This window comes from Bufo bufo, chromosome 5, assembly GCF_905171765.1.
Source record: "Bufo bufo chromosome 5, aBufBuf1.1, whole genome shotgun sequence".
In the NCBI taxonomy this organism is placed as follows: domain Eukaryota; kingdom Metazoa; phylum Chordata; class Amphibia; order Anura; family Bufonidae; genus Bufo; species Bufo bufo.
The window spans coordinates 360,987,297-361,004,507 of NC_053393.1; the positions used below are offsets into that span (position 1 = coordinate 360,987,297).

Genomic DNA, 17,211 nt, shown 5'->3' on the forward strand with positions numbered 1-17,211 from the left:
CCCCCTCCCCTAAACAGTGCCATCCACACAGATCTCCCCCCTAAACAGTGCCATCCACAGATCCCCCCTCCCCTAAACAGTGCCATACACAGATCCCCCCTCCCCTAAACAGTGCCATCCACAGATCCCCCCTAAACAGTGCCATCATGATGATCATGGCACTGTTTAGGGGAGGGGGGATCTGTGGATGGCAATGTTTAGGGGGGATCAGTGGATGGCACTGTTTATGGGGGAGATCTGCGGATGGCACTGTTTTTGGGGGATCTGTGGATGGCACTGTAGGGGGATCTGTGGATGGCACTGCCTGCCATCCACAGACCACAGATCCCCCTACAGTGCCATCCACAGATCCCCCTCCCCGACGCTCACAGCAGCAGTACTAATCAGTCATTTCATTTCTCAATGCAGAGGTATTTTCTTATTATTTTGAAATCTCAGAGTCTCTGACTCTTACTTTGGCTGAGCTCCGATAACAACAGCAGGCAGTGCAGGCAGCGTTCATTCACTGACGTCACGCGCCTGCTCCGCCTAGTGGGAGGAGCAGGCGCGTGACGTCAGTGACAGTGAGTGAGCGCCGCCCCCCGAACTGCCTGCTCTGCTATTACCGGATTACAGAGCTAAGAGATATCCTGTAATAATGCAAGTAAAGAGCTCACTACAGCGCCCTGTATATTCTAACCCCCAGGCAAGCGTCCCTCTCACCATGGGAACGCTTGGGAGTTAGAATATACCATCGGATTTGAGTTTTTTACGATCTCACTGAGCTCGAAAAACTCAGATCCGATGGTATATTCTAACCAGGCAAGCGTCCCCGTCACCATGGGAACGCCTGGGGGTTAGAATATTTTATAACATTGGATCTTCTGACTGTTACTCTGCTTGGCCAGCTCGGGGCCCCAACCAGTTCGGGGCCCCAAGCTATTGCTGGTTTTGCCTGGCCTGATGATCGCGCATATGCGATCACCTATTAGCCGCAGGGAGGAACTTTGAGGTAGCCGCGGCACAAGTGAGGATCGCGCATGCGCGATCAACTCACAGCCGCACGGACTGTAATCCAGAGAGGTGGGGGCGTGGCCAAGGCTGATGACGTTCCGTTTACATGGCTTAGTCACTCCGACAAGCAGAGAGCTCCATGTAAACGGAACGTCACAGCTGATGACGTGGGCGGTCACATGACTGTTTAGTGTAGCAGAGAAACGGCACAAGATAGGTACTGCAAGTGATTTAGGAAAACTAATGTATAGGAGAAATAAAGCCATAGAGAGAAATTAAGTTAACTCGGATAACCCCTTTAAGCGCTGGAGAGAGTGATGTTGGACAGCAAAGGGGCCGTCAATTGAGATAAAGGATGAGGAGTTGGGCAGGCATTACAGAGGAGAACCTGACATTTCAAATTATCAGAGCCAAATGGTAGTGTGGATACTCTCCAAGTTGTGAGAATTCAAAAGGTGACCAAACCCATGAGAAGGGGTGATTGGGAACACAAAGTTCTGAACTGGGAAGCCTGGTGGATCCTGAAACTGGACTGTCACCATCCCAATGGCTTAAATGCACACACTGATACTCAATATTTCTAGTAAAATATGGACATAAATAGGTCTGTTGTTGAATTATATGAGGAGTAATACTATGTATTCTTTCTGATAGCTTTCTATGACTGCCGCTTCTTTTGTTTTACCAGTATTGAACCACTTAGGGTTAATGCACCTTGCAGTTGATTAGTGGTTTTTTCTGATTTGTTGCAGCAGGTAGGGGGCACCTGCTATTTTAACCTGCAAATTTTTATACTATGTATGCCATGAGTTAGAATGATTTGCTTCAAAATGCATAGGCCTGTGACTACTGTAAAGTGTTGTATTTTAAGAACTTAAAATAAAGGATTACTCATCATCAGCATGGAGGAATTTTCGTTATCTTACATGTATGCAATGTAGTACATCACTAAAGATGACGCCTTCAGGCTGGAGAGTACTGCGCATGCACCTTCCTGGGATTGCATTGGGCATGTTGAACAACAAAGGCACCATCAATTGAGACAAAGGATGAGGAGTGGGGCAGGCATTACAGATGTCTGAAAAACTGCAGACTCTCTTAACAGAGAGAGAGAGAAAACAACCTCCCACTTCAATGAACCCTAAATCGTTTACAGGGACACTTGCTTTAAATATGAGTAATATTGTTCTGCATTAGTTTAGAATCTGTTAGCATATTCTTGAATCCGCTGTATTATATTGCAGTATCATCTGGCATAAATTACTTTGCACAATAATATATAACAGCTCTGCAGAAGGGAATCTCAAGTACATAGTTTTCCATTTTCCCAATTAGTATTCCTAATGGCTTTCTCATTACACTGTTTCTCGTAGCTCCATATACTACGATATGAAGACACCACTGCATAAAGAAGACCAGGATAACTTTGTTCGTCAAAATCAATATTTATTAAATATCACATCAGATCACATTCTAATGAACACGTCTATGATTGGGAATAATGTTTTCTGGAAAATAATTAATGTTAAGTTATTGTAAAATGTGTTGAAAGCAATAGAAATATCCATTACACAAGGCACTTACTAAGCACAGCAGAAATGCTAAGATATGCAGAATCAGTCTTTTTCATTTGGTGTAAGGTTAACATTTTATTATAATCCTACTATATCGTGTTATGTTACGAAGTGCTAGAGTGCAGGGACATTCATGCTCCCAACTGTCTAGGAAAGGCACTTATGATCATTTACTTGTTATCACAAAGTAGAGCGACGCCTCTCATTGTCCAGTGGTCAGGCACAAACACGGTTCTCAGGTACAAAGAGAAAACATATGTCAGGTCAGTCCTACGTGGCTTCTTGTACACTGGGCATGAGTAAAGGCTACTCAGTTGTTTCTTGGCATCTGAAGCACCGGTGGTACTTATTGCATAGACATGAACTACAGGCAGATTGGTGAACAGTACCTGGAAATAAAAGCAACATTTGTTAATTCCATTGAATGTCTGCTTCGGTTGAGTATTGTTTTCTCTATATGTGCACATTTACTATATATATTACAAACTGAATAGCAATGGAATGGTGACATTCACAAAAGAAGCCTTACCATTTCCATTCTTCTTCAGCTAAATACTATGAAAAAACTGAGAAACATTCAGATGTGGTTTCCAGGGTGCGACCCTGGAGATAAGTGGGGGGCGGCAGCAGGGCCGAGAGAAATGTAGAAGCGCTCATCTCTCTATATTCAACTGTGTTGCCATCCTCAGGGGCATTATATAGTGGCATACATTATGGGGGGCACTATGGGGACATTTTGTACTGGTACACACTATGGGGCCATTTTGGGTAAGGGGAGCACTATGGGGGCACCATATAGGGACATTTTTATGCTGGTACACATTATGGGGGGCATTATTTGGAAGGGAGTGAGAGGGGCACTATGGCGGAATCTACTGGAGGCAATATGTAGGGGTATTTTATACTGGCACACATTATGGAGACACTGTAGGGGCATTAGCACAACTGGGTGCACAAAGAGGGGGCATTTTTTGTACTGGCACACATTAGGGGGTATTTTTCTACTGTTACACATTATAAGGATAGTTATTACTACTGGTGGGGATTATGGTGAGCTTTATTAAAACTGGGGACTATGGGAAACATGAACTAGTATGGGCACTATGGGAGCTTTATTATTTCTGAGGAACAGTGGGGACCTTTGTAAAATTGGGGGCACTCTAGGGGCAGTATTACAACTAAGTGCACTCTGGCAGAGAATTATTACTATTGGTGGGACTTTTGAGAGCACTATTACTGTGGGGGGAACCCTGGCACTGTATCAGCTTAGCACGATTAATTTTTTTGGGGACATTATGTTTACTACACTATTAGTGTCAGGGGCACTATTTGCTTGGAGGACTGTTTCTGCTGAATAGTATTGGGGAGCACAGCTGGCATAGTATTGGGTTGGCAGGATGGGGTGTTCAGAAGGTAGGAGGATGATGAAAAAGTAGGAAACTAAGATCTTTGTTTGTCAAACTCTGCAGAGACAAGACACAGCTGAAAGAAATCATCATGGCGATCTGGTCTGAAAGGAGAAGAGGAGACATCACTGATAGTGATGAGCGGGAGGTGCCATATTCGATTTCGCGATATTTTGCGAATATTCGTTTGAATATTCGTCAATATGTTCGTCAAAATCGAATATTCGTCATTATTCTATATATTGCGAACGTTACGCGAATTTATATTCGCATTGCGAATTAAACTTTGAGTGCCTAATGGTTTTATTGCTAGAATTGACGAAGATAACGAATATCACTATATTCTCAATCTTCGTTATATTCTAGAAAGCCAACCATTAGGAACTCAGCTCTGAGTTGAATTCGCCATGCGATTAATATAACCTGTATTATTCGCATTGCGAATTCAACTTAGAGCTGGCTTCCTAATGGTTGTGTTGCTAGAATTGACGAAGATGACGAATATCACGAATTCACGAATATAGCACTACATTCTCAATCTTCGTTATATTCTAGCAACAACCATTAGGAATTCAGCTCTGAGTTGAATTCGCAATGCGATTAATATAACCTGTATTACTCGCATTGCAAATTCAACTTAGAGCTGAGTTCCTAATGGTTGCATTGCTAGAATTGATGAAGATAACGAATATGATGACTATAGCACTATATTCTCAATCTTCGTTTTATTCTAGAAAGCCAACCATTAGGAACTCAGCTCTAAGTTGAATTCGCAATGCGAACATATACTCGCATTGCGAATTAAACTTAGAGCTGGGTTCCTAATGGTTGGCTTGGTAGAATTAACGAATATGACGAATACGAATATAGCGCTATATTCTCTATATTAGTTAATTCTAACAAGCCAACCATTAGGAACGTTGCCTATACACAAAATTAAGTTGGATGCGCAATGCGAGTAATTTAAGTAAGTTCAACATCCAACTTTTACCATGGTCTAGATAACCGTGATTCTCACATCCGACAGTACATTCTAGCATGGAGGCGTTCCCATGGTGATGGGGACGCTCCATGTGCACGTGAAGTCGGCACTCGGCAGACTCTGCAAAGGGCACTGACTGGAGCGGGCAAGGAGCATGGAGTCCCCCGGACATGTAAGAAGAACTGCTTTGGGGAAGTGGGAACAACTTTTAAAAAAAACGAATATTCGAATTAACTAATATATAGCACTATATTCAAAATATTCGCAAATTAGCGAAGTGCCGATATTCACGATTAAAATTTGCTATTCCAATATTCGCGCTCAACACTAGTCATAGAAACATAGAAACATAGAATGTGTCGGCAGATAAGAACCATTTGGCCCATCTAGTCTGCCCAATATACTGAATACTATGGATAGCCCCCGGCCCTATCTTATATGAAGGATGGCCTTATGCCTATCCCATGCATGCTTAAACCCCTTCACTGTATTTGCAGCTACCACTTCTGCAGGAAGGCTATTCCATGCATCCACTACTCTCTCAGTAAAGTAATACTTCCTTATATTACTTTTAAACCTTTGCCCCTCTAATTTAAAACTGTGTCCTCTTGTGGTAGTTTTTCTTCTTTTAAATATGCTCTCTTCCTTTACCGAGTTGATTCCCTTTATGTATTTAAAAGTTTCTGTCATATCCCCTCTGTCTCTTCTTTCTTCCAAGCTATACATATTAGGGTCCTTTAACCTTTCCTGGTAAGTTTTATCCTGCAATCCATGTACTAGTTTAGTAGCTCTTCTCTGAACTCTCTCTAGAGTATCTATATCCTTCTGGAGATATGGCCTCCAGTACTGCGCACAATACTCCAAGTGAGGTCTCACCAGTGTTCTGTACAGCGGCAAAAGCACTTCACTCTTTCTACTGCTTATACCTCTCCCTATACATCCAAGCATTCTGCTGGCATTTCGTGCTGCTCTATTACATTGTCTTCCCACCTTTAAGTCTTCTGAAATAATTACTCCTAAATCCCTTTCCTCAGATACTGAGGTCAGGACTGTGTCAAATATTCTATATTCTGCCCTTGGGTTTTTACGCCCCAGGTGCATTATCTTGCACTTATCCACATTAAATTTCAGTTTCCAGAGTTCTGACCATTCTTCTAGTTTTCCTAAATCCTTTTCCATTTGGCGTTTCCCTCCAGGAACATCAACCCTGTTACATATCTTTGTGTCATCTGGATGTACTGGTAATAGAGAGTGGAGAAGTTGTCAATAGGACAGGGAGGATGCTGCTCCTCTGCCAGTTTACTAATTAGTAGTTGAATATAAAAACTTCATTTACATGTTTTTGGCCTTAATGACCAGGATCAGTGCTCCTGCCAGTCTGGGACATTAGAACAGGAGCAAGGCTGTTACGTTACAGCTGTGCCCCCACTCTCTGCTGCATGGGAGACCCGAGACTACACCACCATAAAAAGGCAGCGACCAAGCCTAAGGCCCCTTAGTGATCACCATAAAAAGGCATATTGGTGGTCACTAAGGGGTTGTTCAGCCTGTTGCTGCTTTTGTATATATATATATATATATATATATATATACACACAGCCAACAGACAAACTTTCCAGACATATTTTCTCTTGTTAAGGCTTGGTATGTTATTTATGGTGAAACCATTGCGCTGCTAATTTTACTACCTGAAATGCTAAGAATCCAGGGAGAACCAGAATGTTATTTATGGCACAGGCTGCTGAAACTTTGAGCACTCTGGCTGTTTGCACATCCTGGGACAGCTGTTAATTACCACATAATTGACCTTATTTATCACAAAGCCTCTACTTAAGATATCATTGTATCTCTGGAAAGTAGGCAGGATTCTGGGACTACATTTTAGCAGCAGTAATGAGATATGTGAATCAGGACACAAATCGATGGATTCATCAGCTCCAACACTTTAGGTGAATCAGTACTCAGAGAATACAGATTAGGAAGTATGGCCTGCCTTGCAAAATACGATCTCATATTGAGGAAGACTAGAAAGGTGATGCCAATATAAACTAAAACACTGATTTTACTTAGGGTTCATTTACATGGGCAGATTATCAGGCAATAACCGCAAACATTCCTGCGAACGCTCATTCCTGATAATTACCATGTGTAAATGTGCTGCCGATCACCTGATAACTGAGCAAATGCTGATTTGTCAAGTGATACAATTGTTTATGTAGCAACTGTGACGGACCCCCAGTACTCAGGAAGAGTATGTCCGCCTCTGTATTCTTCTTTACTCAGGAGATATTGCAAACCGCTGATCTGTAGTTCCCAGTTTCCCCAGTCACTCAGTGCAGGTGACTCAGTGTAGGTGAAACAAAAATCTGCTTTATTGAGAAACTGCACAAACTTATATACAGAAATTGTCATCAGATAAAAGTAAAATCCCATCACATCCCCCTTCCCCTCCCCAGACATTCTGTCTGCACCACACCACAGGGGTCCACCTGCTAATAGCTCTAGACAGCCCTAGCATGAGCCTGGCCAGAATGGCATTGTTCTGAGCTCCTCCAGAGTACAATGGGAGATAACGAGAGGGAGGGGGAGAAAGAGGGGTGCTGACAGTCTTTTCATAACCAGGTCACACAACATAACATAATTACACCCAACACCAATACACATATAACTCTTAACCATGTCGTCACATAGCTCCCCCAAGTTTAAGGATGGCAGACCCGGTGAGACCCTCTATGGGTCCACTTGGGGATGTCCATGTTAGTCACCCTCCCAGTTCTATTTGATGAGATAGTCCATCAGCATTCACATTGTGTTTCCCCAGGACAGTATTGGATTGTAAAATTGAACGGCTGTAGGGCCAGGCTCCACCGCAACAGCCGTCCATGTGCCCCAGACACCCGGTTTAACCAAACAAAGGGGGGTCTCCAAAATCCTAGGTACGTAGTCACTAAGAAGGAGGCTGGCCATTAGCCCTTCAAGGAGCACAGGTCACGGTGGGTTCCGTGACATTTCTTTCCCCCCAAAGGTAGACTAAGTAGGTCCCAGTCCCCCAACTGGTCTGGACCTGTATTTGTCGGGCAGTATAAGTCCACATTTTCCATGCAAAGGATGTCCTGCCTCTGGGAAGGGATGTCCTCTGTGCCTTTCTGAAACAAATGCGGCCCCTGGGGAGAAGTAAAGATGGTATTTTTTCCCAGACGCCAAAGCCACCTGCTGGTAGCAAGGCCCGCTATCTGTTCTCCCATAAATGATAGAGCAGACAACAGTGCGGGACATAGGCCAGTGGTGCTCTGCTCTGGTGTCAGCACTTCACCTGGAAAAGCATGGGGCAGCGGTTCCTCTGCATGCAAATCTAGAAGGTCCCCCACATCTGAAGCTGGTGACGAGGAAATGGGGTTGGCCGCCATCTCTCCCAGAAGCTTCAGGGGGGCTATGGGTGCAGGGCAGAGGATAACAGCACTCTGCCCTGTTGCCAGCTCTTCTGCTGGGAAGTAAGCTGCCAGTTTGGTGGCCTCGCAGGGAGTCTCCAGGGTAACTGATTGTTGTAGGCAGAGGCCTGTAGATTTTTGCCCTGATGACAACTCTTCAGCTGGGGCTAGTAGTTCATCAGCATCGGCCTGCGGTCGGGGAGAGGGGCTGCCTGCCCTGGCATCCTGGAACGCCATCTGCTGCTGGGGGGGAGGTTAGCTACCTCTTCTCCCTGGGTCTCCATCTGCCGCTGGTGAGAGAGGTCGGCTACCTCTGCTCCCTGGAAAGCCCTCTCCCACTGGGGAGAGAGGTCAGCTACCTCTTCTCCCTGGGTCTCCATCTGCCGCTGGGGAGAGAAGTTGACTTCCTCTTCTCCCTGAGTCTCCATCTGCCGCTGGGGAGAGAGGTCGGCTACCTCTTCTCCCTGGTTCTCCATCTGCAGTTGGGGAGAGAGGTCAGCTACCTCTTCTCCCTGGAACTCACAAGGCTACTGGGCAGGGAGGTCATCTGCCTCGTCTTCCTGGAACCCCAGAGCTGGGCAGAGGCTTGTGACACTCTGCCCTGTTGTCAGCGCCTCACCTAGGGACTCAGTGAGCTTTACAACCTCCACAGAAAAAGTCAATTAAATCCACGCTCTCTGAGCATGTGGCTTCCACTGGGTCTGAGACACTCTGCTGGATGCTCACTTTTTCAATTGGTCACTAGGACCATTAGTAGTCTCTAGGTTAACACGTGCTTCAGGATAACTAATATTAAAATATAACTTTTATTTCTTCCTATAAAAAATTAACTAGAACTCACACTTTTAAAATTATCAGTGGTGCCTGCACTGTTGCATATATGAATATAATAGTTTGTATATATGCTCTCAACCACTGGAGGGCTCCCTGACTGCTTGCCTAATAGTTTCCACTGTGAGACTGTAACAATTATCACAGTCAGTTGTTGCGCTCTGTTAATTCCACAGGGCGCTACTTTTAGATATTGAGCGTCCTCCTAGTGTATGGAGTATGTCGGTCACGTCATGTGTTCATGTATTCATGCTCCGCGCTGCACAGACTGGCTAATATCACATATCACACTCTGCCCCCCGACATGTTTCGCCAAACACTTGGCGTCTTCAGGGGTATGGGCAGCTTCACTAAAAGTAGCGCCCTGTGGAATTAACAGAGCGCAACAACGGACTGTGATAATTGTTACAGTGTCACAGTGGAAACTATTAGGCAAACAGTCAGGGAGCCCTCCAGTGGTTGAAAGCATATATACAAACTATTATATTCATATATGCAACAGTGCAGGCACCACTGATAATTTTAAAAGTGTGAGTTCTAGTTAATTTTTTATAGGAAGAAATAAAAGTTATATTTTAATATTAGTTATCCTGAAGCAAGTGTTAACCTAGAGACTACTAATGGTCCTAGTGACTAATTGAAAAAGTGAGTGTTTTGAGTCTCAACACGTGTGAGTGGGTCTCATGTAACTAAAACTCTGCTGGATGCATCCTAGTAGCTCCTTGTATTCCTTTCCCAGTAGCCATTCTTGTTTTACCACATACTCCATATCAGCTCTCAGCTCTGAAACTCTCTCTAAACCAAGCAAGCCTTCCTGGTATGCAAAAAGGGCAGAGTCCCCCTCATCCCCAACCTCAAATATATCCACCAGGGTGTCCTACAACAGTCCTGGGTCATCAAAGTTGTTGCCCACTGGATATTCAGCTGTAAATCCTGGCTGTGCTTGTTCTGCATACCAACGCAGGGCACAATACCATTCATCCAGCTTTACCTCTCGCTGAACCAACTTGTGCAAATCAGCCGCCCAATGCTCCTGAGGCTGCTCTCCCAGGATACCCATTCGCAGGCCCATTTGATCCCGGACCCTTTGTTCTGGAAATGGATGAAACCGGCCCGGTGTGCCTTGGTAATATTCCATAGAGCTGTCCGTGCCGTCTGACTGAGGGCGAAGTAGTCTTTCATAGACAGACCTTTTTCTCCCTTTGGACAGATGATCTACAACAATTTGGAGTACTCCAGTGCCAGGGTCATGGCTGCTTGAGTCAGTTCTCCTCAGCCGGCTGAGAAATAAATACCGGTGGTGGTTTGAATGTCTCCTCAGGCAAGGAAGAGCATCCCACTGCTGCCACCAATGTGGCGGACCCCAAGTACTCAGGAAGAGTATGTCCGCCTCTGTATTCTTCCTTACTCAGGAGATATTGCAAACCGCTGATCTGTAGTTCCCAGTTTCCCCAGTCACTGGTCGAGACTCAGTGTAGGTGAAACAAAAAATCTGCTTTACTGAGCAACTGCACAAACTTATATAAAGAAATTGTTATCAGATAAAAGTAAAATCCCATCACATCCCCCTTCCCCTCCCCAGACATTCTGTCTGCACCACACCACAGGGGTCCACCTGCTAATAGCTCCAGACAGCCCTAGCAAGAGCCTGGCCAGAATGGCATTGTTCTGAGCTGCTCCAGAGTACAATGGGAGATAACAAGAGGGAGGGGGAGAAAGAGGGGTGCTGACAGTCTTTTCATAACCAGGTCACACAACATAACATAATTACACCCAACACCAATACACATATAACTCTTCACCATGTTGTCACAGCAACGAGTACTGAATGATATATCGCCATATCACTAGGCAAATTTGACCTTCACAGGTTTCGGGAAGCTACATAGGTGACAACTCATTTGGGAGCTGTGAAGCAATCCATAATGGTTGTCACTCAGTAACAGATAGTTAAAGTTGCCCACACATATTACATCAATGTCATGATCCAATAACAATCAGATGTGCATGAGGGCATCCAACTTGTCCCCTGACTGCAAATGTTTCAAAATGCCTAACGGGGTGTTGAACATATGGACTATTCTCATTGCTTTTAGGGGACAATACCCAAATATAAAATGCCATAATTTTTTCTGACGGGTTCATACAGAAGAAACCTCTGTACTGCCGCTGTATGAAATCAGAGGCATATGTAGGTACAGTGAAGATCCATACACCTATATGGGTGCCCTATTACCACAGTATACAAGAAGGTGCTACAATACAGATGTGGAGATCATGTCTTATGTGGAGAATGCTGTCTGCCAACAGCTACCCTAAGTAGGAGCCAATCTTTGAGAGGATTTTGTGCCGCTTGGGGACAAGTCATCACTGCGGCCAGTTGTTGGCTGTAACAAGGCATGTGACCCCCTTTGCACCCTGGCTGTAAGTACAGAAGCAGGGGACTGAAGGACTGCCGAATGGAGCCAGGAAATGGCTTACAGGAAATGTATTACCTATTTGCCCATTAAAACCAGATAGTAAAAAATATTTTTAATCAGTTTTTATTTGATTGTAGATTATTTTAATTTTATTTTCTGTACATGATTATTGATGCTGCTATCTGGCTGAGCTTCTGTTAACAGCATTTAGAGACACTGGCCATAATGTGTCCATGGAGTACTATGGAAACTTTCTATGTATGTTTTGTGGCTCATTGTGCAGGGAGCTGCGCCCATCACCTATTATGAATGGTGGATCCTGTGTTATCTATAAAGAGGTTTTATCTTTCATTGTTATACTGCCTGTGAAAATTACAAGATAACTACTGAAAAGCGATCACTTTGGGTGCAAGCAACAGGATATTAGGATATTGAATTAAAAACATTATCAAACTTAAGAAACTAAGTTTTACATTAAATTTGATTTGTCAAGTGATACAATTGTTTATATAGTAGCACTGAAGAACTGAAGTACCTTATTGCCATATCACTATGTATAGGGAAGCTACATAAAACTCATGTGGGAGCTGTGACCAATCCATAATGGCCAATAGGTCATTTCTGATGACACCTTCCTTTTAATAGCTTTTTATCAATTTCTTAAAAGAGAACAAATTGGAGGGCTTATAATTAGAACTATTTTTCTTTTACATTAAGGTGAAGATTAACGTTTGGCCAGAAGAAGTCACAATATAAGGAGTAAATGATAATATGCTGCATTATTTTAGCTTGTCTATATACTTTAGAACTGTGTCATGTCAAGAGCAGGATATTAAAGAGAAAACCAACATGTACAATATTTTGAGATCAGAACAATATGTACTAGACAAACTGCTGCAAGTCGCCTATGTAAGTCTCAGAACCTGTACCAGGCCAGTTAGAAGCAGAGATGGCCACTTAATGAAATCTCAGTCCAGATCCTGTTTGGACATGTCATATCAAACTGACTGTGACAGCTGCAAATGAATAAAAAACTAAAAATGACAGAGTCAGACTGGTAGTCCATAATCCTTCATGAAAAAAATGCTTTTCATAGCCAGCTTTAGTGATAAGAGTTACATTTCCCAAATTGTCCTGAATCTACTGTGCACAGAAGACAGCGGGCTATTGCACTGACAGCACTGTCACCTGAAGTCAGAACCGTCACACAAATCTTATTTTTTGGTTACGCTAAAGAAATGTAAAAATAGCTGTATACAATATTTGATCAGTAGGATGTTAAAGTGAAACTCCAGGCAAATCTAAAAGATTGGTAAAGTGTGCCAAGTTCTTTACTTCACTCCCTATTCTTCCTTCAAGGCTGTTATCCGGGTAGTGCTTGGTGTATATATGCATCGCCTCGCAGGAAAAGACAGTTGTGTTAAAGATTGTGGGTGTTTGCAGCAATTTTATTTATGCCTGCTTAGAGCTCTCCACTGATCTCACAATGTAAAGTACTAACAGTACTAGCAATGTCTAACAAGGTGTCTGTCAGCAGTTTTGACCCTGCAATACTGCTAACAGCATTAGGCTACTTTCACATTGGCGTTTTGACTTTCCGTTTGTGAGATCCGTTCAGGGCTCCTAGAAGCGGTCCAAAACTGATCAGTTTTGCCCTAATGCATTCTGAATGGAAAGGGATCAGCTCAGAATGCATCAGTTTGCCTCCGTTCCGTCTCCATTCCGCTTTGGAAGCGGAGACCAAAACTTTGCCTGCAGCGTTTTGGTGTCAATCTGACGAAACTGAGCCAAACGGATCCATTCTGACACACAATGTAAGTCAATGGGGATGGATCCGTTTCCTATGACACAATCTTGGCTATGTTAAAGATAATACAAACGGATCCGTTCTGAACGGATGCAGACGTTTGTATTATCTGAACGGATCCGTCTGTGCAGATCCATGACGGATCCGCACCAAACGCGAGTGTGAAAGTAGCCTTAGGTAGACGTTGGGAGAGAAAGACAAATATAAATTATGAGGAGCTTTTATTATCAGAAGTTGTGCGAATATGAAGTTTTATTCTACCACACTCTGCTCCTATAAGCTCCTAGGGGGCAGAGCTTCACTACATAGAGCTGCTTTACAGACCCTCCCCTCTGCTCAGAGTGACAGCTGTAGCAACCAACCCGAGACAACTATAGAGGAGAGGGGAGGGGCTTTAAAGCAGCTCCATGTAGAGAGCACTTCTCATTGACGTTCCGGCACCTGCGCACTCCCAGGAGCAGAATATGGCAGAATAAAATCTGATATTCACACTACTCCTGATAATAAAAGCTCCAATAAAGGTATGATTGTCCTACTCACCCAAGCCCCTACTAAGAACTGTCAGCAGAGTTGTATGGTCAAACCTGTTGACAGACTCCCTTTAACACGGCTCAGTGTTAGGGATGAGCAAAGCAAGCTTCGGATCCTAGATCCAAAGTCTCTTCGCTCCAAACTTCATTTTAAAGATGTATGGAGATTCGCCTCCAGGAAGGCAAATTCGTTATTACTAAAGTCTTGCTGGAATTCCGTGAATAAATTCAGGATTAGATTTTTGAACTTGAAAACCATTTTAAAACTTGGTTCCAAAGTCGGCTTCAGTACCAGTCAGTACCGAAGCTGACTTTGGATACCTGTTTTAAAATGGTTTTCTAATTTAATAGTCAAATGCCAAAGTTATTCACCGAAGTCCCACAAGACATTTTACTGCTGTACGGAGACGGATCTTGTTCAGCATTAAAACAAAGTTTGGAACGAAGCGACTTCGGAACTAGATCGAAGCTAGCTTCACTCATCCCTACGCAGTGTACAACTGTTTCCTGTGCTGGCCAGAGCCTTGTACCCAATGGGACTGCATAATATACCTCATCCCTATCAACACAGTCCTGACTATTTTTTTTATTATTACATTTTGTTACTATAACATGATATAAGCCATCTATCAGCAAGCCTGCTGAAAAGCCGAAGCAAGAAGGAAAAACTTTTTCTCCATTTACGTCCCACTGCCCCTCTACCCTCTGTCCTAGCTCAAAATAGACCCACACATATTGGGGTCTCCACTCTCCTCGACATGCCCACTTACTGTATGTACCTATTTGATTGATCCTTATCAGTTATTTATTTCACAACTTTGTCTAGTTTGGGCAGTCATTTCCATAAGCCCTTTCACAACATAGGATGACATAAAGGGGTTGTCTTCTCTTTGGTACCCCCTCTATCAGCCTGATTAGACAGAACATATCTGAGTGTATTAAATTAATGACTTCTTTATAATGTCCCCATGTTTCAATGTTTGCACGTTCTTTATGAAGGTTACAAGACCCCAGATATTGACCCTAATATATCTTGATGCTAGGGGTGTTCTATTGTAATAGTGTTTACCAGTAGAATAAATGTCAACTTTTCCATAAGGTAATGTTCCAGAATAAGCTCATGCTGTTTGATAGTGTAGTTTCCCATGGTGCATTTATTTCTGGACGTTTCATATGCTAATCACTTCACCAATATCTAACTCTCTGTGGTAGAATCAGAGTTAAAATATCAATCATGGCACAGCTGTTACCGCCACTACTAACTTTAATACATGTCTGCTATATGTGGGGATTATGGGATTACGAGCAAGTCTGTGCTGGCTTTCATCCCAAAATCTGTACACGATGACATTTTACATGTACAACTTCCATTGATTTTTAAAACACCAGATGCAAAAAAAACTAAATTTCACAGGTGCTGAACTGGCTTTAAAGGCTCATGTCAGAATCACAACTGGAAAAATTGTTATTAGTGGCAGGTTTCATCTCCAGTGACTGAAAGACTTATTTGTCACCTCTGTTTTGATTTTCTATGAGGACATCAGTGACTGTGAAGGATGAGAGACCATAGATATGGAGCATTTACTGTGCTTTTCTTCAGATTCTTAGGCCCCTTTCACACGGGCGAGTATTCCGCGCGGGTGCAATGCGTGAGTTGAACGCATTGCACCCGCACTGAATCCTGACCCATTCATTTCTATGGGGCTGTGCACACGAGCGGTGATTTTCACGCATCACTTGTGCATTGCGTGAAAATCACAGCACGCTCCTCTTTGTGCGTTTTTCACGTAACGCAGGCCCCATAGAAATGAATGGGGTTGCGTGAAAATCGCAAGCATCCGCAAGCAAGTGCGGATGCGGTGCGATTTTCACGCACGGTTGCTAGGTGACGATGGGAACCCGATCATTATTATTTTCCCTTATAACATGGTTATAAGGGAAAATAATAGCATTCTGAATACAGAATGCATAGTACAATAGGGCTGGAGGGGTTAAAAAATAATAATAATAATAATAATTTAACTCACCTTAATCCACTTGTTCGCGCAGCCGGCATCTCTTCTGTCTTCTTTTGTGAAGAATAGGACCTTTGATGACGTCACTACGTTCATCACATGGTCCGTCACATGAATCATCACCGAACAAGACAGAAGAGATGCCGGCTGCGCGAACAAGTGGATTAAGGTGAGATAATTTTTTTTTTTTTTTAACCCCTCCAGCCCTATTGTACTATGCATTCTGTATTAAGAATGCTATTATTTTCCCTTATAACCATGTTATAAGGGGAAATAATACAATCTACACTACAACTAACCCAAACCTGAACTTCTGTGAAGAAGTTCGGATCTGGGTACCACAGTCAGTTTTTTATCACGCGCGTGCAAAACACATTGATAAAAACTGAACATCGGAACGCAATCACAGTCAAAACTGACTGCAATTGCGTACCTACTCGCGCGGGTTTGCCGCAATACACCGGGACACATCTGGACCTAATCCGGACACGCTCATCTTCAAGGGGCCTTACTGCTATAACTAATATTTCTGTCATCACCATTTTCTAAATGTACCGTACCTTTGGTTGAGCCTCAACAAGCTTAGTGTTTCTGCGGTCCCATCCAGCGCCATCAAGGAACAATCCATAAATGTACACGCCCCCGATGTCAGCTGGAGGAGGGGCAGTGACATCTTCTTTCATCATTTTGGTGACATCATTATGTAAAATCACACTGTCTAAAGCCCAGCCTTTTGACAAATTCATTCGGGTTGTTTCCTGTCTCATAGCAGTCAGAAAACCCTATTGGAAAAATGATGTTGATTAGATTGGAAAAGTTGCACCATAGTTAAGGTTTAGATATTTCTAGCATAAGAAGTAATGGACACTGTGATTAGTATGATACTAGTTTAAAAATCTATGTTCTTAAAATTATCAATCTAGATACTTAGACCACTGTCCTGACCATGTGGAATTGAAAAAGCTCTCTCTTTTAACCCCTTAAGGATGCAGCCTAGTTTAGTAGATAAGGACGCTACAATTTTTACATTTCTGGACTCCTAAACCTATATATTTCCGTTAACGTACTGTAGCCATATGAGGATTTGCTTTTATGCGGGATTTGTATTTTTCAGTTTTACATACCGTATATCTTGTTGTCTGCATTCTATTAACAGTTAATGGGGAAATGCAAAAATAAAAACCATCTCCAAGTTTTTGTTTTTTTTTACATTTGAAATTTGCCT

General features: G+C 43.1%; 1 protein-coding gene across 1 annotated transcript in view; it reads right to left on the bottom strand.

Annotated features, from left to right (window-relative positions):
* Positions 1–2,422: 2,422 nt before the first annotated feature.
* Positions 2,423–17,211, bottom strand: part of LOC121001312 (dynein heavy chain 5, axonemal-like) — a 304,445-nt gene continuing 289,656 nt past the window's right edge. The window contains 2 exon segments of the mRNA XM_040432320.1: positions 2,423–2,956; positions 16,547–16,768. Coding sequence (XP_040288254.1) covers positions 2,738–2,956; positions 16,547–16,768 — 441 coding nt within the window. The 3' untranslated portion in view covers positions 2,423–2,737.